Source organism: Myripristis murdjan, chromosome 15 (genome assembly GCF_902150065.1).
Source record: "Myripristis murdjan chromosome 15, fMyrMur1.1, whole genome shotgun sequence".
NCBI lineage: Eukaryota > Metazoa > Chordata > Actinopteri > Holocentriformes > Holocentridae > Myripristis > Myripristis murdjan.
Window position 1 is genome coordinate 9,951,527 of NC_043994.1, and position 24,111 is coordinate 9,975,637.

Genomic DNA, 24,111 nt, shown 5'->3' on the forward strand with positions numbered 1-24,111 from the left:
ATGCTGTGCCTTAATAAATAGTATTGGCACAGAAATAGAGTAAGGGACATCATGTGACCTTTTTGAAAGCATTCAACTGGGCATTTTAATGCTAAAACACTTAATGTTATTGCTCTCAGTGTTAGTTTTTACTGAGTAACACCTTTATGCAACCTGTTGAAAAAATGGCAGACAGAGGTTTGCTCAAAGTCTGCCAATTTGTTTTTGCATTGCTTATTGATTTGAAACATTCACCGGAAAAATATAATGTTTAACTAACCCAACTAACTATTGGGATGTCCTGTTAAATTAGTCATGAAACCAGACGGCTTCAATGTTAATTCCACACACCAGTGGGTGGAGAAGTGGTGTTACAAATATTTGCGATGATATTTTCTGTGAAAATGAACATGGACTACCTGAGTTAAAGCAAAACATGGTGTACAGCACCACCTTAGAGACACATCTAAAATGTTCAGTGCTTTACTGTTGGGCACTCTTCTATCGAGAAAGTAGAACAGTTCATTATAAAATTATACCTTTACCACATCTGAATCTACACACCACCCAGATAGAGATCTCTAAAACAGCAATGAACTGAGGATATTTTGGAGGTTTGTTTCGAAATCTCCTTAAGTTTCATTAGACAGCTATAGGGGAGCCTGTGAAGTTTGTGTGCCTTTTTTTGCAGATCCGTCAAACAGTCACAAAAATAAAGTCTGACCTTTTATTTTGACAGGCTGCTGCCATGGTAACAGAGCCAAAAGAGAAGAGGTGGATGTCTTGGTTCTGTGGCCTGTTCTGACGCAAGAGGACATACACACACACACACACACACACTTGGACAGGAGGAAAATTCTGTTCTTAGACTCTGATCTTCAATAAAATTTCTTCTTTTTCCTTTCATGGCTGCTTGTTTCTTCAGTCCTTTTATTCTACAGGTTATATTTGATTACAACCTCTGTAGAGTGCATTTTTCCACAGCAGGTGGTTCACACTTCAGCCAGTCTCTCCTTACTTGTTCAGGAGCTTTAGTTTGGAGAATTCGGACCACTGATCAGTCTCTGTTGTGAATATACAGAGTGGATGTATTTTGAAGTGATGAGCTTTTATGCCCTGCAGATTCTCCATCTCTTTTTCATTGCAATAGCAAAAATCAGTTTCTTAAAATATTTGTACGTTTTTTCCTGTCATTTGGTCTGTAAAATTATAATTATGGACAACACTGAAATGTTAATGGAAACACATGAACACGTAATGTGTATGTAATTATTTATTGTTTACATTACCTTGCATTTTTCAGTGAAATACTATATTAAAGCATTAAAACATACAGGTCACAATTCTTACTGCAGTAGTTCAAAATGAGTCAATATTATAAATATATGTGGCATTGCATTGATTTTGGGTTAGAACACTTCCATCATTCCTCTCTTTCTCTGGGCATATTTATTAATTACTTAACCAAAGGAAAATATTCTTTCAGGCTCTGGAAAAATTGTTAACATCTGACACTCAGGATCCAAATTCACAGATAATTTATCTCGCTGTCCAAACTGGTCAATGGGATAACAGTAAAATTATATTATTTTTTTATAGGAATGCATTCAAGGGCTGCTTGGCTGCCCCAAAAATTTGCCCAAACAGCATCTGTTCACAGCTTCCTGCCAGAATTGTGATTGGCTGAAAATGAGTAACTTGTCAGTGTTTAGCTGCTCTGTCAGCTTGGCAAACACATCTCTGTTGTAACAGAAGGAGTTGAAGATGATTGGCTGTTAAGAGTTCTGCAGCAAGATCATTGGCTGAAGCGTGAAGACTCAGTGCTGACTGGCTGCTCAGATGCTCCTGACGGTCAGGCATTGGTTTACCACCTCCAGTAGCTGACTGTTCTCCAGAGCTGCTGCCACTCTCTCTTTATCTGCCAACTGCTTGTTCACTGGGCACAGAGCAAAATAAATTATATTAAATGATTACATTATCAGGTCATTTAGCATCATTTGTTCACTGTTCACTGCATATCAAGAAAGACTGCCCCCCACATGGTTTGGATGGTCTAGATTATGACAAGATGACCGATTTATGGTGGTCTAAACAGTGTGGGATCAGGATAAAACAGACCAGAAATGGGTGCAATAAATATTATATCAAACATGTATCTCCATAATGTCTCATCACATCTACTTTGTCTTTATTTGATTTACCTGCATCCTCTGAGGCGTGAGACCCTGGAGTGATGTGGACATCAATCTGAGGGAAGACAGGACAACACAATGATACAACAATGATACATACAGTACAGGCCAAAAGTTTGGACACACCTTCTCATTCAATGTGTTTTCTTTATTTTCATGACTATTTACATTGTAGATTCTAACTGAAGGAATCAAAACTATGAATGAACACATGTGGAGTTATGTACTTAACAAAAAAAGGTGAAATAACTGAAAACATGATTTATATTCTAGTTTCTTCAAAATAACCACCCTTTGCTCTGATTACTGCTTTGCACACTCTTGGCATTCTCTCGATGAGCTTCAAGAGGTAGTCACCTGAAATGGTTTTCCAACAGTCTTGAAGGAGTTCCCAGAGGTGTTTAGCACTTGTTGGCCCCTTTGCCTTCACTCTGCGGTCCAGCTCACCCCAAAGCATCTCGATTGGGTTCAGGTCCGGTGACTGTGGAGGCCAGGTCATCTGCCGCAGCACTCCATCACTCTCCTTCTTGGTCAAATAGCCCTTACACAGCCTGGAGGTGTGTTTGGGCTCATTGCCCTGTTGAAAAATAAATGATCGTCCAACTAAACGCAAACCGGATGGGATGGCATGTCGCTGCAGGATGCTGTGGTAGCCATGCTGGTTCAGTGTGCCTTCAATTTTGAATAAATCCCCAACAGTGTCACCAGCAAAACACCCCCACACCATCACACCTCCTCCTCCATGCTTCACAGTGGGAACCAGGCATGTGGAATCCATCCGTTCACCTTTTCTGCGTCTCACAAAGACACGGCGGTTGGAACCAAAGATCTCAAATTTGGACTCATCAGACCAAAGCACAGATTTCCACTGGTCTAATGTCCATTCCTTGTGTTTCTTGGCCCAAACAAATCTCTTCTGCTTGTTGCCTCTCCTTAGCAGTGGTTTCCTAGCAGCTATTTGACCATGAAGGCCTGATTGGTGCAGTCTCCTCTTAACAGTTGTTCTAGAGATGGGTCTGCTGCTAGAACTCTGTGTGGCATTTATCTGGTCTCTGATCTGAGCTGCTGTTAAGTTGCGATTTCTGAGGCTGGTGACTCGGATGAACTTGTCCTCAGAAGCAGAGGTGACTCTTGCTCTTCCTTTCCTGGGTCGGTCCTCATGTGTGCCAGTTTCGTTGTAGCGCTTGATGGTTTTTGCGACTCCACTTGGGGACACATTTAAAGTTTTTGCAATTTTCCGGACTGACTGACATTAATTTCTTAAAGTAATGATGGCCACTCGTTTTTCTTTAGTTAGCTGATTGGTTCTTGCCATAATATGAATTTTAACAGTTGTCCAACAGGGCTGTTGGCTGTGTAGTCACCTGACTTCTGCACAACACAACTGATGGTCCCAACCCCATTGATAAAGCAAGAAATTCCACTAATTAACCCTGATAAGGCACACCTGTGAAGTGAAAACCATTTCAGGTGACTACCTCTTGAAGCTCATCGAGAGAATGCCAAGAGTGTGCAAAGCAGTAATCAGAGCAAAGGGTGGCTATTTTGAAGAAACTAGAATATAAAACATGTTTTCAGTTATTTCACCTTTTTTTGTTAAGTACATAACTCCACATGTGTTCATTCATAGTTCTGATGCCTTCAGTGAGAATCTACAATGTAAATAGTCATGAAAATAAAGAAAACGCATTGAATGAGAAGGTGTGTCCAAACTTTTGGCCTGTACTGTACATTCAGATACAGAGTAAATAATATTCAAATATCCTAAAATCCACATGCTGCAACACAAATTATACTGGCTGCCATGGGAGTGGGACAGCTGTCACTTCTCTGTCCTGGGAATTCAGACTGTTCACCTTTACATTTACAAGCCCACTTGTTTAACCTTTACACCAAAGCTCACACACACACACACACACACAGAGACAGACACATACTTTGAACCTGTCCGGCAGGGAACGGAGCAGCTTGACTTTGATCGACAGGCCAATGAGTGTTGCCATGCTACAGTGAGGGATGGTGGGCGTGAACTCTATATTCACGGTGCTCTCGGCATCATTCACCTGAGAGAAAGAGAGAGTGAGAGAGGCCTTTCAACATCACAAGTAAACAGTCTTACTATGGTGTCTTGCCTTTGTAAAATTCGCCAAACTGGATGTTGTAGCGGGACACAACACGATGACCCTAAGAGTTCAAAAGTTCAAAAATGCTTTGTACATGAGCTTCAGTGCATGAGCTGCCACAAATTCCAAATACTTCCAGATGAATAAACTGCAGCCACCGGAAGTGTGCGCATTATGATAAGAGGAATTAGCTAACAAAGTCAAAGAGTACATGCAAGCTGCAAGACCGAATGAGGGGTGAGGACTCACACACTAGATAATGTATAAGCCAGACAAGAATACACAATACCTAGTTATGAATAAAATCAACAATCTTATTGCTCTGAATAGTACTGACAAGAATGTACAGGGAAATATAGATAGGCTGTTGGTGTGTCAAGGACCACTCTCAGCAACAAGGAGATTTTTAGGGCTGCAACTAACGATTATTTTCAGGAGAAAAGCACTTCTTCACAATTCATGAAGTTATAACTAGGAAATATTTAGTGTTTTCACTTGATCCATAACTAAAAACAATTGACTGCCAACTAATCAATGAATCAACTAACTGTTTCAGCCCTAGATATTTCTTCACATTACAATTTATTTCACAACAGATTAAATGTTTTCAGCACTCTGCTTCTTCAGTATCTGTGGATTCAAAGTGCTGACAACATTATATATGTTGTGAAATACACTGTGATTAAAAAAGACATGATGTAACATGTCATTCATTATTTTCATGAGGTTTATATTGCCTATTTAGTCTATGTGAATGTTATACTACTGTTAAAGTGTCTAACTTAATGGGTGACAAACTGTTACAGAGATGATAGAGGTCAAATTCAACTGTTTAGTCTTTTTCCTCACTAAAACAGGACAAACACACCCTCACAAAGACTTACCTTGACTCGAACTTGCTCCACGACGTTCAGCTCCTCCAGGGACAGAGGGTGCTCAGGGTCATTGATGGATTTGATCAGATGTAATGCTTGTTAAAGAGGCAAGGCTTTTGGAAATAAGCTCATAAATGCTTTGAGTTCCCTCACAGATCATAACATGTTAGGGGACCCATTCATGGTATAAGGATGTGGAAATGCAGAGTTGATCCAGACTGCCGTACTGCTGGCTAGGCAGATTTTAATAAGAGGATGGGATAAAACAAAGCACAGTTTTTTTTTCATTGTCTTCTAATTGTCTTCAGTCAGACTCCTTGTTGTTATCTAAGTTTCTTTTTGTCTTCTGAATTATAATGTAGTGTCTTGTCTAGGACTGTGTTTTCTGTATACTCTTACACATTTAAAACTTTAACCCTTAAAAAGACTTTAGGACAACATTATGGGCTGTGCTTCACTGTATTATTTCGATGAAAAACAGCCAAAAAAAAAAAAAACAAAAAAAAAAACAAAAAAAAAAACAACAACAGTAGCCTGGCTAGATGTGGAGGTTTGAGCTGACATGAAAGTACATCAGCAGGTTTTGTGTAACAGCTACACTGGATTAACATGCTGCTCTGAGTCTTAATCATAAACACTATGGCTGTCCAGGCCACTCAAGACGCCTGGCAGTCACACAGCATGTTATTTCACCCAGTAACATGCACTATGGCCATTTACTTAGTCAGTTTAAGTAGCTACAATCTCTCAATATCACTATTACCAGTCCTGCAATATGACACTACTTTGTTGTGTCATTTTTAAAACCCAAAACTACCATACCATCACCGCACAACACTGGCGTCCATCATTAATTTGTCGTCGAAATCCTTGAGAAAAGTATTTAAGTTTAGTCAGTTATCATGTTTTGGTTATAAAGGGAATAACAACGACACAGGATATTGACTCAGGGTTTCCTTTATAAAACATAGCAGAGCTAAGCTAGCTAACTTCGCGTAAACAGTTAGCGAGCAGACTTTGAGAGGAGGGAAATGATGCAACCGCCTGTAATGGTAAAGAAATACAAGGGCAGCAGGTGTAACTCTGTCCCAGGACTAAATACGTATTTTGAAAAACTCTTCTGAAATGAGAAATGAGTTGCCCAACTTGACTGAACATCGTGCACTGCTTAGCTGAATGTGCGGAGTCTCCTGCCATGTCCGCGACAGCTAGCTAATATCAACGGTGTTTGTACAGTGACAGTAAATGACAGTAAATTCAAGAGGGTTTCATCCTTTTTAAAGTCTCATCATCAGTAACATGAGTAAACAAAGCGGTGTGCAGCCACATTTTAAACTGCAGTCTGCCTTGAAGAAAAGAGACGCACTGCTAAAGTCTCTGCCATGAGGATTAGTGAAAATTGAGCTTATCTCGTGATGAAATGTCACCATTCAGCGGGTTTCAAACCAGAGTGTCTCACTACTGAGAAGGATATCGAAAATCTCTCTGTCGTCGATGGGGTCGTGGACGTCCTCATCCTCCTCAGATGCGACCAGCAGCCTGGCGGAGGACCGCTCGAAAATCTGAGGGTTAGCGTTGTCCAGACTAGTTCCCCCAGACATGTGAAAGGCTGTTTTAATCCAGATTAATCAATAATTCACTTTAACTCAAGTGTTACAGCATGCACGGCGCGATGGTGTAGTAACCCGGCGGACAGTTCAGACATTCAGTGCGCCATGCAGTGCAATGTTTGTGTCGACAGCCGGAAGAACAATAACATCCGTTTGACTTTTCAAAATAAAAGCTCTAAAAGCACCGAATCTACAAAAACTTGACTTAAAGGTTGCCTACAAAACTTTATCTTGCACAATCAGTCACACAGTCAGTCAGTAAATCATCATAAATGTATTAAAGTGTAGTTATACAATGCACTCAGTGTTTTTCTTACTCTAATCATTTTGCTGAAGTTTCAACATTTAAGCAGAGATTTGCCAATTTGTTTGGACAATAGGCTACACAAATTCAACACAGCAGAGTTTACCTGGTAGTATCACTGTAAAGTTCAAAATATATGTCCCATCATTCACAGAGACATGTACTGTAACACCACAAAGGCATTTTGGTTTAAGAAACATCACAGCAGGTCTTCCACATCAGGCAGACTGTGAAACTGTGACATTTGTAGAGCAACAGTTTGTGCAAAAATAATTTCTCTGGGTTAAATGATTTCAGCTGTGATATCAGCATTTGTGATGGGTTTTACTCTTTTTATCCTCCTCTTTTTGCCCTTGTTTGTTCAAAGGTGTCTTTATACTGGAACATACTTTCAAGTAACCCACATCAGCTGAGTTAAAATTATCACGATTATCAATGTAATCTATAACAAACTGTTAAACACCCACTTTGTTATGGCCAATATGGCTTTACTTTCATTTCCAAGGAGCCTACATTGCATGCCTTACAGACTATTTCATAATATTTATCACTGATAATGTGCTGTTGTCTGTGGATATCACATGCCCACTACATGAGATGACCTCCGCAGCCGTTGTGATGCAGAAGTTTAAATCTTCATCAAATCCCTCCCTCTCCTCACTCGTCAATGAGCTTCAGGTGATCTTCAACAACATCTTGGATGAGTTCTTCACTAGACATCAGTGCAACAGGAGTTAAAGCAAAGGGTTTAGATGAAGATGTTGAGGATCCACTTATCTCATAATACAAAATCACACAACTCTGTTTGTACATAGCACCATGTGCTGCATCATAAATCTGCCCCTTAAAGGGGATCCAAGGGTCTATTCTGCAAAAACCTTTACAACAGTACCAGTTTCCACATAAGCCATGTGCAGCCATCACGTTCTTGCTCATTTAGGTTTGGGCATTGTGACAAAGAGCTCTTTCAGATGGTGTGTCCCACTCACCACCTGCTCACTCTCCTGCATGCCTTTTGTCTATTGTTTGTTAAATGAAAATAACAATCCATCCATCATAATGTCTGCATGTAGGCTGTCAGTCCCTGAAAATGTAGTACTAATGTATTTCTTCTCTATAAACTGTACTTGTTATCAAACATGCACTAAATGTTCTGTAGTGATAATAAAAAGTGAGCTGACACCTCTACAAGGAGCTCATTTTATTTTTCATCATTATTGTGCATCAAAATTAATTAATAAGTTCTCAGTTTTTGCATTTGACGTACGAATGTACAGATAATGAACTGGCGTAAAGTGATTATCTTACCTTTATTATGGTGGCTACAAGCCCAAACCGGAAGTACTAGTTCTGGATTTTTTTGTGGCTTCCTTTAATGTTACGGAAGATGGTGATGTCCAAAAGAGCAAATGCTGAACAGCCTGTGATTCCCATTTTGTCCAGCAGGTGGAAGACACCACCCATATGACACATGAAACCAAGTCTAGATAGACTTAAGTATTTGTTTTTTGTTTGTATACATTATGTGTGTTTGTGAATTTGTGGCATACATATATAACTGTCAGCTTAAGTTTTTCAGTTGTTTTTTCCTCCCACAAAACCCCAGGATTTTTTCATATCACCAGTGCATTTATGCAAAGTTCATCTTCTTTTTCTGTTTAATTATATGCACAAATAAAAATAAAACATATGTGGATATGCTGTAGGCCACCAAAAACTAGTTCCCCAAACAACAATTAAAGGCTCACAACTTGTTCTGTGATCACCTGATTGTTACTGTTTGATAGTTATTACACTACATCCATATTATGCCACATCATGTGAAGAAAATATGGGTTTGTAATAATACATTTATACATTTTATTAGTTATGGCGCCTTTCATGGCACTCAAGGTCGCCTTACAGTAAAAATAAATACAGAATACAGCAACGACAGAAAAAAAAAAACACAGCATAAAAACATCACAGAAAACACAGCATAAGAAAACATCATAGAAATGAGAAAACAGAGATGAAGACTACTGTTTTTGCTTTTGTTAAGCACATATTTTTATATTTCATATTTCTTTTCATATTTCTCATTTTTTTAATAACTTAATTCTATCTCTTGAGAACCGAGCAACTGCAACTCACCCAATTTCCCCTCGGGGATCAATAAAGAATTTCTGATTCTGATTTTGATTGTTCAAGAGCTTGCAGCATTATTTAAGAAATACATTGTAATGTCACTGTTCAGTCATTGATAGACTGAGAGAGTGGGCTCTTTTTCTTCAATTTGCTTCTAAATTCTGTCCTGCATGCATTGGTGGGTCTCTATCTGTTTCGCTCTCTCTTTCCCTCTCTCTCTCTCTCTCTCTCTTTCCCTCTTCCTCTCTCTCTTTCCCTCTCTCTCTCTCTCTCTCTTTCTCTCTCTCTCTCTCGTGCTATAGTGTTCAAGGTGATGGTGGGAATCGTCTCCCTCTTCGCCTGGGGCCAGCAGCTCCCTGCTGCGCTGTCAGAGAACATATAGTACCTGGCTAACTCTTGTGGATGAGCCGATTTTTACCGAAGTCTCATTATATTGACTCGGTTTGGTATGGTCTAGTTTCATGTGGTCTTTTTACAGCTTCAGTCAGATCTTGCCTGCAGCCATTCCTTTCAAACACCTTCCCTGTGTATCCATCACCTGTTGGGCAGGGAGCCTTCTGTATCATCTGTAATGGAAATGGAGGAAAATGTGTGGAGATGACATGCAACAGAGGATGGAAGTGGGTTTGACCATGCTGCACTAAGACCTTCAAACAAACCACCTTTCTGATGACTTCACACTCATTTACAGACCAAAATGACCAACTTTCACAGACCAACCACCTCACTTTTAGCACCAGCATGTCTACCCTCCCCTCTACAGACCTGCCACGGGTCGGCCTCAGTTTGAATGGGGCTGGTATTGGCAGATGTATCTATATGTCATATATTTAAGGTAAGCCGTGGGTGTTAGAAGCATTGATTACGCTGGTGAGGTCAGTGGAGGGATCCCTGAGGGCTTGAGTTTATTGTAGTAATGCGTCCATTTGGCAAGATACATAGCACCTTCTCCATCTACAGGGGTGAAATCACTACCAGCAGCACACGAGACTTCATCCAAATTAATGTTGATTTGGCTAAGACATCATTTTAATGAGCTGCTGAAATTTGTTCAAAAAAAAAAAAAAAAAAAAATGAAGAACTGCATTTCAAAATGAAAAGAAAACTGTCAAAATTATTGCTGATATGAATGGTATGTTGTACCCCTAAAATTATGAGTGACTTTAAGCCTTTTTTAAAAAGGGCTTTTTTTTTTTTTTTTTTTAAAGAATAATTATGCTTTTTAAGATAGGCACACTCGTGTTCATGAAATATTACCCGAGGAGTTTCAAGTAGTGAAGTTTGTCCTGAATTAAGATGAAAACCTTCATATGTAAAGCAGGAAGTTCCCACAACACACAAACAGGAGAGCTGTGTCTCAAATGAAGCCTGTGCACCAACAGAATGACAAATAGCGGTTTGCCGTTGGGTTCCTAATGAGCTTTTAATGGTTTAACATTACGTCCCGTTGAATAAATAATGCTTTTTTTCCTGCTCAAACTCTAAACATTTTGGGAAAATGAACATTGTTTGTGGCTTAGACCGCTGTCACGGAGTCATTGCCTCAGCCGCTCTGTTTAACATGCCCAACATTACCTTTGGAGGCTGCCGGCTAATTGAGAATACGACTATCCTGGAGCCGTCATGCACTGGGGTGTATTAGATGATTAATTCAGGTTGACTCTCAGTGTTTCAGCACACAGAGGGTCTTGTATTTACATTGAACCAGATCTTAATCCTCAACTAGCTCTGCCTTTGAGGGGCCCGGTGCAGTGCACCTGATGTGCATATAATGAGACTGCATGGCTGTTGACAACAGCGAGGGAACTTGTAATGTAAATGTCTTGCAGAGGGGCAGGAATGTACACCAACACAGGAGAAAATATTTTCCTGATTGTGACAATCTGAACTAAAGCCTTAGGAGTTATAATTAAACCTAGTGCATACCCCCCAAAAGGTTTGTGAAAGATGCAGGTCGTGAATGATGATCTCTTGTTGTCACTTACTTTTTCCTACACAAGACACTGAATTTTATACTATCAGCCTTTCAAGCAGGGCTGTATGTATTTATTCATATTTCATTCAGTTCAGCAATCCAAAGTCCAGGCAAAATGTTGGACCAGCATGATTAGTATGCCTGAGAGTGCTTACTAGAATGGAAATCTCTGAGTTTCAGCTCATGCGTTTTTTAACAAGCACGCCCAGTGCTGTGGAAGAGGAGATCTCAGACATTTAGAAGAGGAGGCCTGGTGTTGTGGAGGACGACGACTAAGAGGAGGAAACCCTTGCAAGATCAGATGGAGGAGTAGGAGAAGATGGACATCGCGCGCTGAGAGGGAGGAGAGCTCTGGGTGCGATCACACCTACAGCTCATTTTCTTTGTTCTACACCATGGAGAAAAAACAGTTGCTTTGTTTTGTCGATGACTCATTTAGGAACACACTGCCACATTACAAGCAAGCCAGGGCTGGTAAACAAAAGTCACATGGATTTACATGTAGAGTGGATACTGGACAGAGTTTTGGATGGCAGAGAGAGTCAAATCACATCCAATTCCAGCACTAGGAACTTTACAGGAATACTCCAACGTTTTGGGCAAAATTCCCTTTTTCTGACGTTCCCAGACTGGACGTAGGCTAATGACTCTTGATTTTCCTGAGATATTGATGCTCAAAGTTGGTTACAGAAAAAAAATGTTTTGAAGAAAAAACAGATTTTAGCTGAAACTTTCATGTGGCTATCTCTTTTAGGAGTGAAGTTATGAGGGCCCCAAAAATGCAAGAAAAAAAACTGTGAATAAAAAAAGTATGGAATTTGGACCTACCCATATGTACTTTGAGGAACTGTAACCCATATTTATAACATGTATGCAAATGTATGTGATTTTGCATAGCTTCAATGAATATGTAAAAGATATTGTAGAAAAAAAATCAGCTGAGGGGTCGGGTGGGAGGCACTTCCAGGCATTTCCATGGAATGCCCCAAAAAGGGTATTTTGATCGAGTATGCCTTCAACTAAGCATGATGGCCTGTTTGTGGTAATGCACCCTTAACATTTAGCAGCAGTCAAGACTGTGGCTGTTCCTTAGTTCATATTGATTTCCAAGCATGTAACTTCTAGAAATCAATATGAAGATGTCAGATATGAACACCTGCCTCCTTGTTCTCATACAGTAAAACCGTGTATTTCAGGGTCATTTCCCATACGTTGATACAAATATATTCTCACCTCTAATTAAGTGCAGCGCACATTGGTTGGAAGAGGACTGACAGTGCATTTCCAGGCATCTTTGTGTCACCAGAGTTTGAATGGCATTGTTCTCACCCTCCCAAACAAAACTGACTTAAGTGGGAGCCATTGTATAGATTAAATAAACTGCTCCAAACATGCTTGGTGTCTCATCCTAAATCAGTCATAGTGGCAGACCCGGTGCTGTGGAGGACTCCTGGGTCATGGCAGAGAGAGGACAGATGGAGAATAGATCCATTTTATAGACATTTTATAGAGTAAACAGACGGAGATGGACCAGGAATTGTCTGAAGAAATCAGCTGTTTCTATGTCTGGCTGGGCGGCTGGCTCCTGCAGCCCCCGACCTGTATGCATCATGAAATAGCAGGATAAAATAGCGCTGTTTGAGGTAACAGCAACTCTGATGTCCCACCCGTAAGGTCGTTGTTGTGAAATGGCTGGTGTGAAAGTCTGCCATCACCGATATCTCCACAGAATGTGAATAAGAAAGAGTCTTGAAGTACGTCAGGGGCCAGAGGCATGGTGTTGTGCATGCTGGTCCAATGGAAAGGCTCTGGCACATTTAAATGTAATTAATATCAATAGAAAAACATCTTTACTCTGCTGTTTCATGTCAGAATGGCTGTAGTGAAAAAGGTCTACTGGTCACTTAAAGGAACACTGAGTAGGATTTAAATTGAGTCAGAGACAGAAATGGGATATAATATTCAGTTTGTGCCGACCAGTTGTACCGACATGTTTGTTTTAATTGTTTAGAATGAATAATTGTGGACTCTCATCCATCCACTGTACATATTTGCCAGAGTTAGCACCAGAGCTACTGATTTACCAGGCACACATGGGTTATTTTAGTGTCTATCATATGTGTCTCTGGGTGTACGCCATGCTAATGTATGACTTTGCCAGTAACAGAGTGGTTCACAATTGGGACCCAGAGTGCTGCTGGTCGGTAATTACATTCACCTGGAGTCTCAGGCATAAAACAGTCCCAGATTAGAGGACTAGGATGAAACCCAGCAGTGCACCGAGTCCTGAAGACCAGGATTAAGAACCACTGCTGTCACACAGGTTTGAATCCCCGCCGGTCATACGGCCACGTGACAAGTCCATCACTGTGAAGGAAATTATTCTTAAGGAGGAGGATTTTCAGCCTCTGGGGAAATCTAAACACAAACCCAAAGGAAACTAGGCAAATGAAATCCTTAGAATAGAAAAAAGTCTCTCTCTCTCTCTCTTCAAACACACACACACACAGACTCACGCAGGCTGAAAGATTCTGTTTCTAACTTTGTGTGTGAACATGTTTACTGCAAGGCTACATGATATTAAATATGGAAATGGCTGACCTGATTTTAGCATGGCAGTATCATTACTCTGCTGTGTTTTGACTTTGTAAAAGAGACAGACGGACAGACAGACAGACAGCTAAGTAGATCGAAAAAAAAAAATCCAGACTGACAGATTTGCATCAGATTGTTTCAGATTTGTTACTGTGTTTATAATTAAGCCTACTGAGACCGCGGCCTTTTATTATGTAGCTCTTGGACGGTGGAGAAATGCATGCAAGGAATGCGTGATACTACATGTAGCGTTGGAGGGAATGTGGTTCCACAGAGACAGTCTTCACAGAAAATAAGGCGCTTTCCATCATTTATGATTTACCACATTAAATATATAATCGACGGGTCAAAGTGAAACTGATGTTTGAGAAATACAAACTAGATCAAACTTTCTTTAAGCCGCAGCTGAACGTACAAACTGAGCTGCGACGCTGAAGTTTTGAGTAAAACTTGGCATGAAGCTGAGCGGTGGCGAGGTGCTCCGTGGTCTGTCTGCTCAGAGAGAAAGCCGGTCTCTGTCATTTACGGTTCGCTGAATTAACCATGCATAATCAACTAAAAGGTCAGGTCGAACCTGGCATCAGTAAACAGAGAATAGCCATATCTTCCTCCAGTTTGAACCTGCTTTCCTAGCTGTGGTGGTGAGGTTTGCGGTAGATACATGCATGAAAAAGTCGAGGAAAACAAAACACACAAACATACACGCACACACTGATGAGGTCAAGTGGCTGGATTGCATTGTGTGGGGAAAAAAACGGGTGGACAGGAGGTGGGCTGCTTTACTATGAGTTGGGCGGTTTTTAAATACATTACTAACGACAATACCTTAAGAAAATATAGGCTATTCATAAACTTGATTTATTTGTTTTGCAAACAAAGCGGAATAATTTTCCTCTACATCCGGTCACTCAGTGCAACTTTAATATTTTTTGATTCATTCTAGTGAGAGGAGATATGAGTCACTATCACAACCTATCACAATTTGGTGTTTTGATAGCACGGGATTGCATTTTCCTCTTTCTCTCTGTCTCTCTCTGCGTACACAAGCGTTTAGCTGTGTGTGTGTGTGTGTGTGTGTGTGCTGGAATTAATTGGTTTTGAATTATCATTTGGGCACTTTTTTTCATCCATTTGGACAAATTTTGAGCAATTATTGGGCTGGAAAACATCAAACAAATGTGACAGTACTGGTCACATGCTTCTCACAGGTAGCGGTGATGTGACACGTTGGCACCTGCAGGTGAGAGGGAGAGAGCTGAGCTGCTGTCAGGATCAGGAGGCTGCAGCATCACACCAGCGCAGGCATTTGTAAAGTAACTGCATGTATTTGCATGTAAAACAGCTGTCATACGCTGTTGTTTGGCATGCAGTTGAAACTATGTAGCCCATTTGTTATATGCACAAGGATTAGAGCAGTGTGTTGGTCGATATCGGACTTTTATTAAGTATCTGATACTGGAAAGTCATGTTGTCCACCTCTATGTCTGTGTGTTGGCTGGTATATTGATTTCTTAACCGTTCGATTCACAGGTTTCTTAGCTGTTGTTTGTCTTGGGTATGCCAGCTGACATGGTCTGCAAATAGTGTGATTGCTGTGGCTGTTAATTTGTAGCATGTTGGCTGGGTCAACTTTAATTATTGTGGCTTGGAAGCTTGTGCTTGTGGCTTTCTGAAGATAGTAGCATCTTTGCCCTGGCTGTTAGAAGGACAGCTGCTGGTATATAGATCAAACCGTTCTGTTTATTTACCCTAACCTATGCATGATAGACATAGAGATTCAATGGCACACAGCAAGCAGCGTGAAAACCGAAGCTCTGGCTAAGATGTAACGATAGAGTCATGCGCGCGGGAACTACTTTTTGCCAGGGGGTGCTGCGTATGGTGGGGGGGGGGGGCGTTTAACTTTTATGTGACTGGTGGAGAGAGTGAGAGACTGGATTGGATTTGGAGACTAAACTTTCAGTGACAGACAGACAACCAGCTGTGCGAGCGCAGGGCAAACAAGAGAGAGAGTTGCAGCAGTATCCCGCTGTGCTGGCAGACTCGGCAGCAGGGACGGTTTTTGCTATGGGCAGTGCAACTGCCCAGGGCGCAATCTACTTGGGGGCGCACGAGAAAAAAAAATCGCCAGTTTTCTAGACTACCGTATTGACCCGCACATGCCGCAGCACCATCAGTCGGCATCAGGCTGGCCGGCCGCGGCACCGTCCGATACCGCGCCCACCGGTCAGGTCTGCCGGATCTGACAGGTGAGCTGCCTGATGCTGGCCGGTGCCGCGGCCGGCCCGCCTGATACCGACTGATGGTGCCGCCACCTGATGGTGCCCCGGTGCCGCGGCTGACCGGCGCTGCTAAATAATGGCAAATTTGGCATTTTTTTTTTTTTTTTTTTTCAGGCTTTATCGGGCTGTCGGGCCTAAAGTTCAGCTAATTAGTTGGGTCGGGTAGGGCCTCGGGCTGGCCCAGTCGAGCCCGGTTCGGGTCGGGTCTTAATTTTCAGGCCCGATGAGAACTCTACCGGTGATGTGTCTCGGCGTGATTGCCCCTCTGCACGCGTTTTACATGTTTTTCGTTTTCCTTGCATTAGGTGCAGTAGATTAATACACGTTTTACTTTCTCCCCCTGTCCACACCCTAAGTGACTGCCACAATCAAGTCATTTTCAAAAGAAAATGACTTTGAAATGTGGTAAAATTAATTTGACATTTATTCCACCCCTCCTCAGCAGGCAGTGCTGCAGCACCCTCAGCACCACCCTTCCCGTGCCCTTGGATAGAGTGAAGAAAAGTTCGGATTTGTCAGATTTTCATCGGAGAAGAGCAAACTTGCTTCTTAAACTACCAACCTTAAACGAGTAGTTAGCCCGACTGGCGTTAGATGGTGCTATTGTGTAGATTTTGGCTTATCAAAGACACTAGCTAAGTGACGCAGAAACATACAATAATCAGAAAATAATCACCATGTCAGATTTTTCAGACCATGAATCAAGGCTAAGTCTGCACTGTGGTCCTTACCCTTTGCTACATGCTTTTCTGGGATGCAGCGTTGTTGTCCATTGGATCTGTCATACATATCAAAGTTGTATGGCTATGCAAATGCCAAGCTGCTGTTTGTGGACTTTTCTTCAGTTTTCTGTACCATCCTGTTTGGTGTTGAGCCTGAAGTTCTGGAAGGACTGGATCTTGGACTTCCTCACACAGAGGACACGCAGAGTGAGGCTGAATGAGTCCTTCTCAGGAGTCCTCTCTTCTTCTTGCCACAGGGCTGCGTCCTCCCCACTCTGCCCTCTACACAGACGTCCTGCTGTGGTCAGTTCAAGGACAGACACATCCTGATGTTTGCAGATCTCAGTTCACAAAATGGTGTATCAGCACTTTACAGCTCAGTGTGGCAAAGACAGCAGAGCTGCTGATTGACTTCTGACAGCAGTCACCTCCATCCCCAAGTACCATTGATCAGGGCCAAGTGACTTATGTGACTCATTTGCAGCCTTTGATTCAGTAGACCACTCATTTCTTTTAGGCAGATTTCACCATCTGATTGGCTTCTCTGGTACTGTACATGATTGGTTCAAATCTTATCTCACTGAAAGAGAATTCTATTTAATCTTGCATTCTTTATTATTCATTTACTTTGGATAGTTAGTTACCATTCTAGAGGCAGGCTCCAGTCACTCCTGCAAACTCCTTGGCATTATTTTGATATAAATTCCAATGGTGGCATTTACAAGTTAAGAGACAATCAGTTACACCTCTTTGAGAAGATAAAGACAATATTTGAGAAGATAAAGAAGATATTTTGATATTTGGGCTTATAAATAAACCTATTACTGCAAGCAGGAAAAAGCTTCCAGATTTCAAAGATTTCACCTAAGGGAGCACTCCACTGTTAAAATGATGAGGAAATGGTGCTGATATCGATATCAGATTTTTTTTTTTTTTTTTTTAACCTCCTAATACTGACATCATAATGTGGTCAAAAAATCCAGAATCGGTCAGGCTCTAATTTGATAAAAAAAAAAAAAAAAAAAAAAAAAAAAAACAAGCACATTCAAGATAGTAGCATGTCAATCACTCATCCCACTTTTTTTTTTTTTTTTTTTACAAAACACATCCTGTGGGGATGATGGTGGGGCCAGTGTATTTTGTTAAACAAAGGCTTTCTGTGCCACAGTGAACCAAAGGGAACAGAGAGGAGGTGACACCAGCAACATGGGGGCTGTCAAATCCCGTTGGAAGGTAAGGGTGTGTGAAAATGGGAGAGAGACTGAAACTGTGAGGTCAATTATGTTGTCAAAATTGGTTTCCCTGTGATAACTCTGTTCTTATGTGAACAGAGTAATGGCAAGAGAAATCAGCATTTTTTAAATCTTTATTTCTCTCGATCTACAAATAGCTCACCAAATGTCAGACACAAAAAATATCTCACCAAACAACATGAAACAGTCAACATCAGGAAAACACATTAACATTAACTATGTGCTGTATATGGAAATAACGAATGTTGCTTAATCACATTTACACTGTGTGACATTTTTGCCTTAAAATAGTGGCTTCAGCTTCATTTTAATTCTACACTGACTGTAATGAGTACAGCGGTGTCTCTGTGACAGCCAGTCTGTCCCCTGAAAGCCTGTTCCTGCACTGTTGCACCGGGCAAAAGACAAGACTGGAGTAATTCTTGGATTGGCTTGATAGCACTACACGATACTATAGGAAAGGTGTAAATGAATTCTGAAACGCCTCCCCAAAACATGTCCTATTCAAAATATAAAATGAAAGCATTTACTCTAAAGCTTCTCAAGTCCCTGGTTTATGCAATTTCTGTCATTCCTCTCAGGTTTGGTGTGCAGGATTTTAGAAATGATCTGTGCATGTGACGGGTGAATGCATGCAGGGAGCGTGGTCTCATGCAGGGGGTGTGACCTCAACAGCCCTGCTGTAAGTTGTGTGTTGTGTGCATGTGATGGGGGAATGTACAGTGCAGGGTAAAAATTCAACTGAATTTGCATTAGGTCTGGTTGCTTTAAGCAATATTATGCTGCAATATATATTTTTCAACTACTTTTAAGTTCCCTGTCATACGCTAACCTGCAATTTTGCAAATTTTCAGTTTATTCCTGTTAATTCATGTTAATTCCCATATATTCCTGTTAATTCTCATGGAAAGTTTCCAACTTTGAAAATTCCTTGGACTTTTGCAGCACTCCTCACCGCCTCAAATAAATCAAAGTCAAAAAAGATTTTTTTTGGGGGGGGTGCATGTTTACTTATGACAAACCAAAATGTTGATATTTATGTATATGATACAGTTTGTATAGATAACCCCAGTTAATTCCTGTTAATTCCCATTACTTCCCATGGAAAGTTTCTAGCTTGTCAGAGCCTTTTGCCCTCTGACATTTTGAGGAAATTATAGTAAATTAATAATTATAACTATTTGGCATTAACAGAATATTTTTTAAGATACTGAATATGAGCACAAGTTATCAGCTATTGGCAGCTTTGGCCTTAAAATAGCACTGGTATGGGTGGACTCCTAGTTGGTTTGGAACTCTAAACTTGATTTAAGTCTCTTTGTGTGTAGCTTTGCCAAAGAAACAAATAAAATGGCAATTATGTAAGCAGTAACTTGATTTAAGTTAATCTAATTATGTGTCAATTTGCATAGAGAAACAAATTGATTGAATACTTGTAACCAGTGATTGCCTAAAATATTCAATTTTTACAGCACACACCACCAAATTTCTCATTGCCGGTAAAACACTGCCAGTTTGTTCAGAGACACAAATCCACTGAGTAACTATTTGTCATGCAGTCTTTTTAGTGAAGGAACCGGAGCTCTGCAGCGCGGCACTGGCGGGACCCTGCAGTGGGATGGGATTTCCTCCCTCGGCGAGAGTTAATTAATAATGTCATTATTTTTCTTCAGGAGGAGCGGAGAGGGGCAGCGGTGTCTGCAGGGAGACAAAAGAAGAGCGACGGAGGGAGAGATAGGTGAAAGCAGAAGGCGATAAAGCAGGTTGTTCATCTCGACAGATTCACTTGTCATCTCTAATAATAGTCGGGGCTGTCCTCACTCTCCTGGCGATGATGCATGCAAGAAGATTACTGATGAGGCCCTCTTCAGTTTAGCCACACAGGGAGACGAGGGCTCGGCGATATATTGATGTCATATCAATATCATGATATGTGATAATGTCTCGGATTTAGGATATTATAATATGGCCTCAGTGTCTTTTTTACTTTTAAAGGCTGCATTACAGGACAAGTATACAGTTTTCTGAACTTATGATACTGCTCTATAGCTGTTCTGTCATTTGCATCTACCTGCTTGGTCATCATATCCACATTGCTGAAGGCTTTTTTTCAAAAAATATATTGTGTGTAAATTTCTTATCAAAGCACCAGTTGTCATCTTTACAATTATTGTCATGATATCGATATCAAGATATTCAATCTGTCATGATATTTGATTTGGTCCATTTGATTTGCACTAAGAGAGAGGTAATTGCTGCTCAGCTCAGCCACACAGACGAGGTGTCACACTTCAGTTTCACAGGGAGGGAATCACACTTCAGTTTTACTACAGAGACAGAGACATAAGTTTCACTACAGAACGGGAATTATACTTCAGTTTTACTATAGAGAGTGATATCACACTTCAGTTGCCAGCTGGATGATAACACTTTTAGCTGTGCAGAAAGATAGTTACTCTTCTGCTAAATTACACAGGGACAGAATTACACTCAAAGTAGACAAAGAGGAACTGCATGTTTTCAGCTCAGACACATGGACGGTTTCTTTGAATGTCCTGGAGTGGTAGGGGTGTAACGATCCATCGATCTGGATCAATCCATCGTCTGAACATTCAATGATGCAAATAGGATCGATGCAAAGTGCAACCCTCAATCATCGTCATCTTTCGGATCGGGCCACCTGTATTTTGAAATTCTCACGGCACACTTTTGAAGTACATCTGAAAGCGTGGCAGTCGCTGCTAGCGACCGCCACGCTAATGATGGCAAGCACTGAAGATGAAGACGAGGACGAGGATATTGGCTCACCTCTTGGAAATAAGTCATCTGTGTGTAAATACTTTGGATCCAGGAGAAAAGATGGGTCAACTGGCAAAACACGTGCTATATGCAAGCAATGCTGTTACAAGGCTTTGACCCTCATGCTACAGTTAAAGTTGGCAGGCCAGATGCCGCCGCCTTCTCACCGGCTTTGACCAGCTCTTATTTCTTTTTTATTGAAGTTAATGTAATGTTTTTCAGCTGAATGTCTAGCAGAGTTCAGTAATTAACTTGTCAAATCATATTTTAGTTGTTTTGTGAGCTAATAATACTATGATAACGTCTGATATCAATCGCAGGCCCCTGAATCGAATCAAATCGAAACTGTATTTTTGCAGACTTTGTAATATCAGTGACATTTTATTTTGTCCCTGGCAGGGTGTTAGTGGGGCGAGGCTAACACCAAGCTAGCCAAGGAAGGTAACATCCTGGGACGAGGTAAGAGAGAGCAGAGAGCAGTCGCCCTGGAGCAGGCAGGGATGCCGTGGTCAGCAGGGTAGATGCCTGCTGACACAGGGAGCTTGAACCCAGGAGCTCCGGCTGAAGGGTGGTCTCCCTATTCACTTCACCACCCTGCTCACTCTTAGTTTATTTAATGACTGTCATATACACCCAGCGGGCCCCCGGCTATCTGAGAGTATGAGCTCCTATCTGTAGAGCACTGTCCTCTGGCCATTTGTCGGCGTCTCAGTGAAGCAAAGGGGGAAATGAGCCTTCACAATGGGATGAACAACATGACAGCTCCCTGATAGCAACATCTAATAGTTTATTGCCACAGATCTCTGCTCTCCAGCACTGGCAACATTATCCATCAATCACACACACACACACACACACACACACACACACACACACACACACACACACACACACACACACACATACACACACATTCAGCCCAGCAGAGAGCACCATGTCATAGTGTTTCCTGTTCTCTGTTGAATAAACTCAGACCACATCATGTTGTTGTTGACTGTCAGTGATTTGCATTGACCATACATTATATGGATTTAACTTTTTGTTTGGTATTTAGTTGACACTCTTTTCCAGACTAATTAACAGTAAGTGTAGCATCATAATAACATCATAATAACCAACTCTGAAAGTAGTATGGATGGGAGAAAAATGCCTTTACAATATATTCTTTGGTCCTGCTAGGAAACTGCAAGAGGGAGATGGAAAGACTTTTCCCATATTTGCTTATTTTCAGACAGTCCTGTGTGGTCTGATCAGGCAAATCTAGAATCTATAAAAACTCAACACAATGCCTAGCTTAGTTCGATGACTCTCTTTAAAGCTACACTAAGTGATTTCTGACCACTAGAGGGTGTCGAGAGCTCAAAGTCTGTTTTCAACAAACAGAGTCAATCCTGCCTCTGGGCTCAAGGCGGCCAAAAATGATAGTGTTTTTGGGATGGAAATGAGGGATGCATTTCACCCTCACCAGCTCCTTGTTGGACTACTTGTATTATTTTGTCTCAGACCTCGACTTCGAAAATGTGGCGAAGCTGCAGACTTTCAGCAACAAGGTAAACAACTGCTTTGAATGAAGCTTTTCTGTCTCCGCCATGCTGATTGCAGCAACTGAGGCACTTGCTGGACTGATCTGAAATTTCAGATGCGCTTATCTGCACAATGTGCTGTTTCAGAGATGAAACTGAGGCGGTTAGGGGGTGAAATGGGCAGAGCTACATTCTGTGCAGGAATTGGAACAAAAAAAAGAGAAAAGGGTTGGAAAACTGCAAAATGGCTGGGCCCAGTGACATGGTATTGGTTTATATAATTAGGCATGCAAAATCTCTATTAAGCACAGGTTAGTTTCAGGATTGTTAATTCTGAAATAATTTGCTTTCTGCCTGTTTGAGTTTGGTGTGGATGGAACTTGTAATTCGTTTTTTTATGGGCATATCGGTATCAGCTGTGTTCAGGTTCATGCTGGCAAGAGCAGAGGACAAGTTGGTTTTATTTTTGTGTGGACATATCTAAGATGTTGGAAAGATAGCCTGGTGCTTTGACTTTCCCCTGCTGCTCTGTTCTCTTCTGTTCCCTCTGATTCCCTGCTCTTATGTGAGGGATTCACAGAACAGAAGGCATCTGCTCTTGGAAGATTGCAAATGGAAGCTTTTTGATGTCTTTCATTCTTTCTGCAGTCACATTTCATAGCCCTTGCCTTGGCTAGCCTTCAGATTCCCCACCGCAGAACATTCTGGCTAGTTTACTATTGTGCGTACGTCCAAACGGCCGTGGCTCTGTGGGATTATCTTCTAAAAGCCATAACTGCTGACCCCCTGAACCATCATTTCCTGTCAGATCTCTGGCTGGGTGGGTGGGGGGTGGTTGCGATGGAACATGCCAGGTAACAGGCCTAGTGATGAGAAAAATCATATTTAAATTGTGGACCTGGGTTCAAGCCTCTGCCCTGCTGAAGTGTCCTTGAGCAAGACACTCAATCCATATCAACTCCTGGATTGCTGTTCTGCTGAGCCCAACCTCCGAATGACTGAAGGGATTAATTAGATTAATTAATTAATTAGAATGCCCTGCGGCTTAGAGGACCATACCAGTGATGTTGCATGTGTCACGTAGTATCTACACAATGTATATTCTTCACATGTCCTCTAATCTTCTCCCAAAGCAAGCAGTCCAATTTTACCTTTCATCCAGCTGATGGTTTCCATTCATCCCACTATGATATTAAAATGAACTTTCAGAGGTTTCAAACTTTCTTCACACCAGTACTCCATCACCATAATAAAGTTGTCCACACTAGTTTTCCTAAAAGCAGCAGCACTGCTGTGTTTTGATGACTTGAAATTTTCCTCTCAGGAAAATAGTCCCTGAAGAAATGTTCGCTTTACACAACAAATTATCATCATCATTATTGTCCAGCCCTATTATGAAATAAAGCCCCACTAAGTAAGTGATACTACACAACCAGGTGGAGGCATTCTTTGCTCTGAGCATCAACAGAGACAGGGCATCTCTAAGCACATGATTCAGGGGCATTTGTAAGACCTGGCCGTAAGGGTTTTTTTTTTAATCCAGCCCTGAACCTTGAGACATTAAAACATAAGTGGTTGGCTCGGCAGCTTGTGTGTGGGCAACAGAGCTAGAGCACGTTGTGTGTTGTGTGTGACCTGGTCAACTGTTCATGTAAAAAAGGAAAGACGGCTCTCAATGTGTGTTTTTACAATGTGCGCTGAGACTGTGCCCTGTCCTGAGTTTCTTCTGGACTGAAACAGCTTGCAATTGTT

At 41.3% G+C, this 24,111-nt stretch overlaps 1 protein-coding gene across 1 annotated transcript; it reads right to left on the minus strand.

The window, feature by feature from the left end:
- Positions 1-1,237: 1,237 nt before the first annotated feature.
- Positions 1,238-6,915, minus strand: ciao2b (cytosolic iron-sulfur assembly component 2B). Its single transcript, XM_030070255.1, has 5 exons — positions 6,644-6,915; positions 5,179-5,258; positions 4,109-4,234; positions 2,181-2,226; positions 1,238-1,915 (listed from the first exon to the last, which is right to left on the minus strand). Exons 1-5 carry the CDS (start codon positions 6,768-6,770, stop codon positions 1,815-1,817), a joined length of 480 nt encoding a protein of 159 aa, XP_029926115.1. The 5' UTR covers positions 6,771-6,915; the 3' UTR covers positions 1,238-1,814.
- Positions 6,916-24,111: the final 17,196 nt, after the last annotated feature.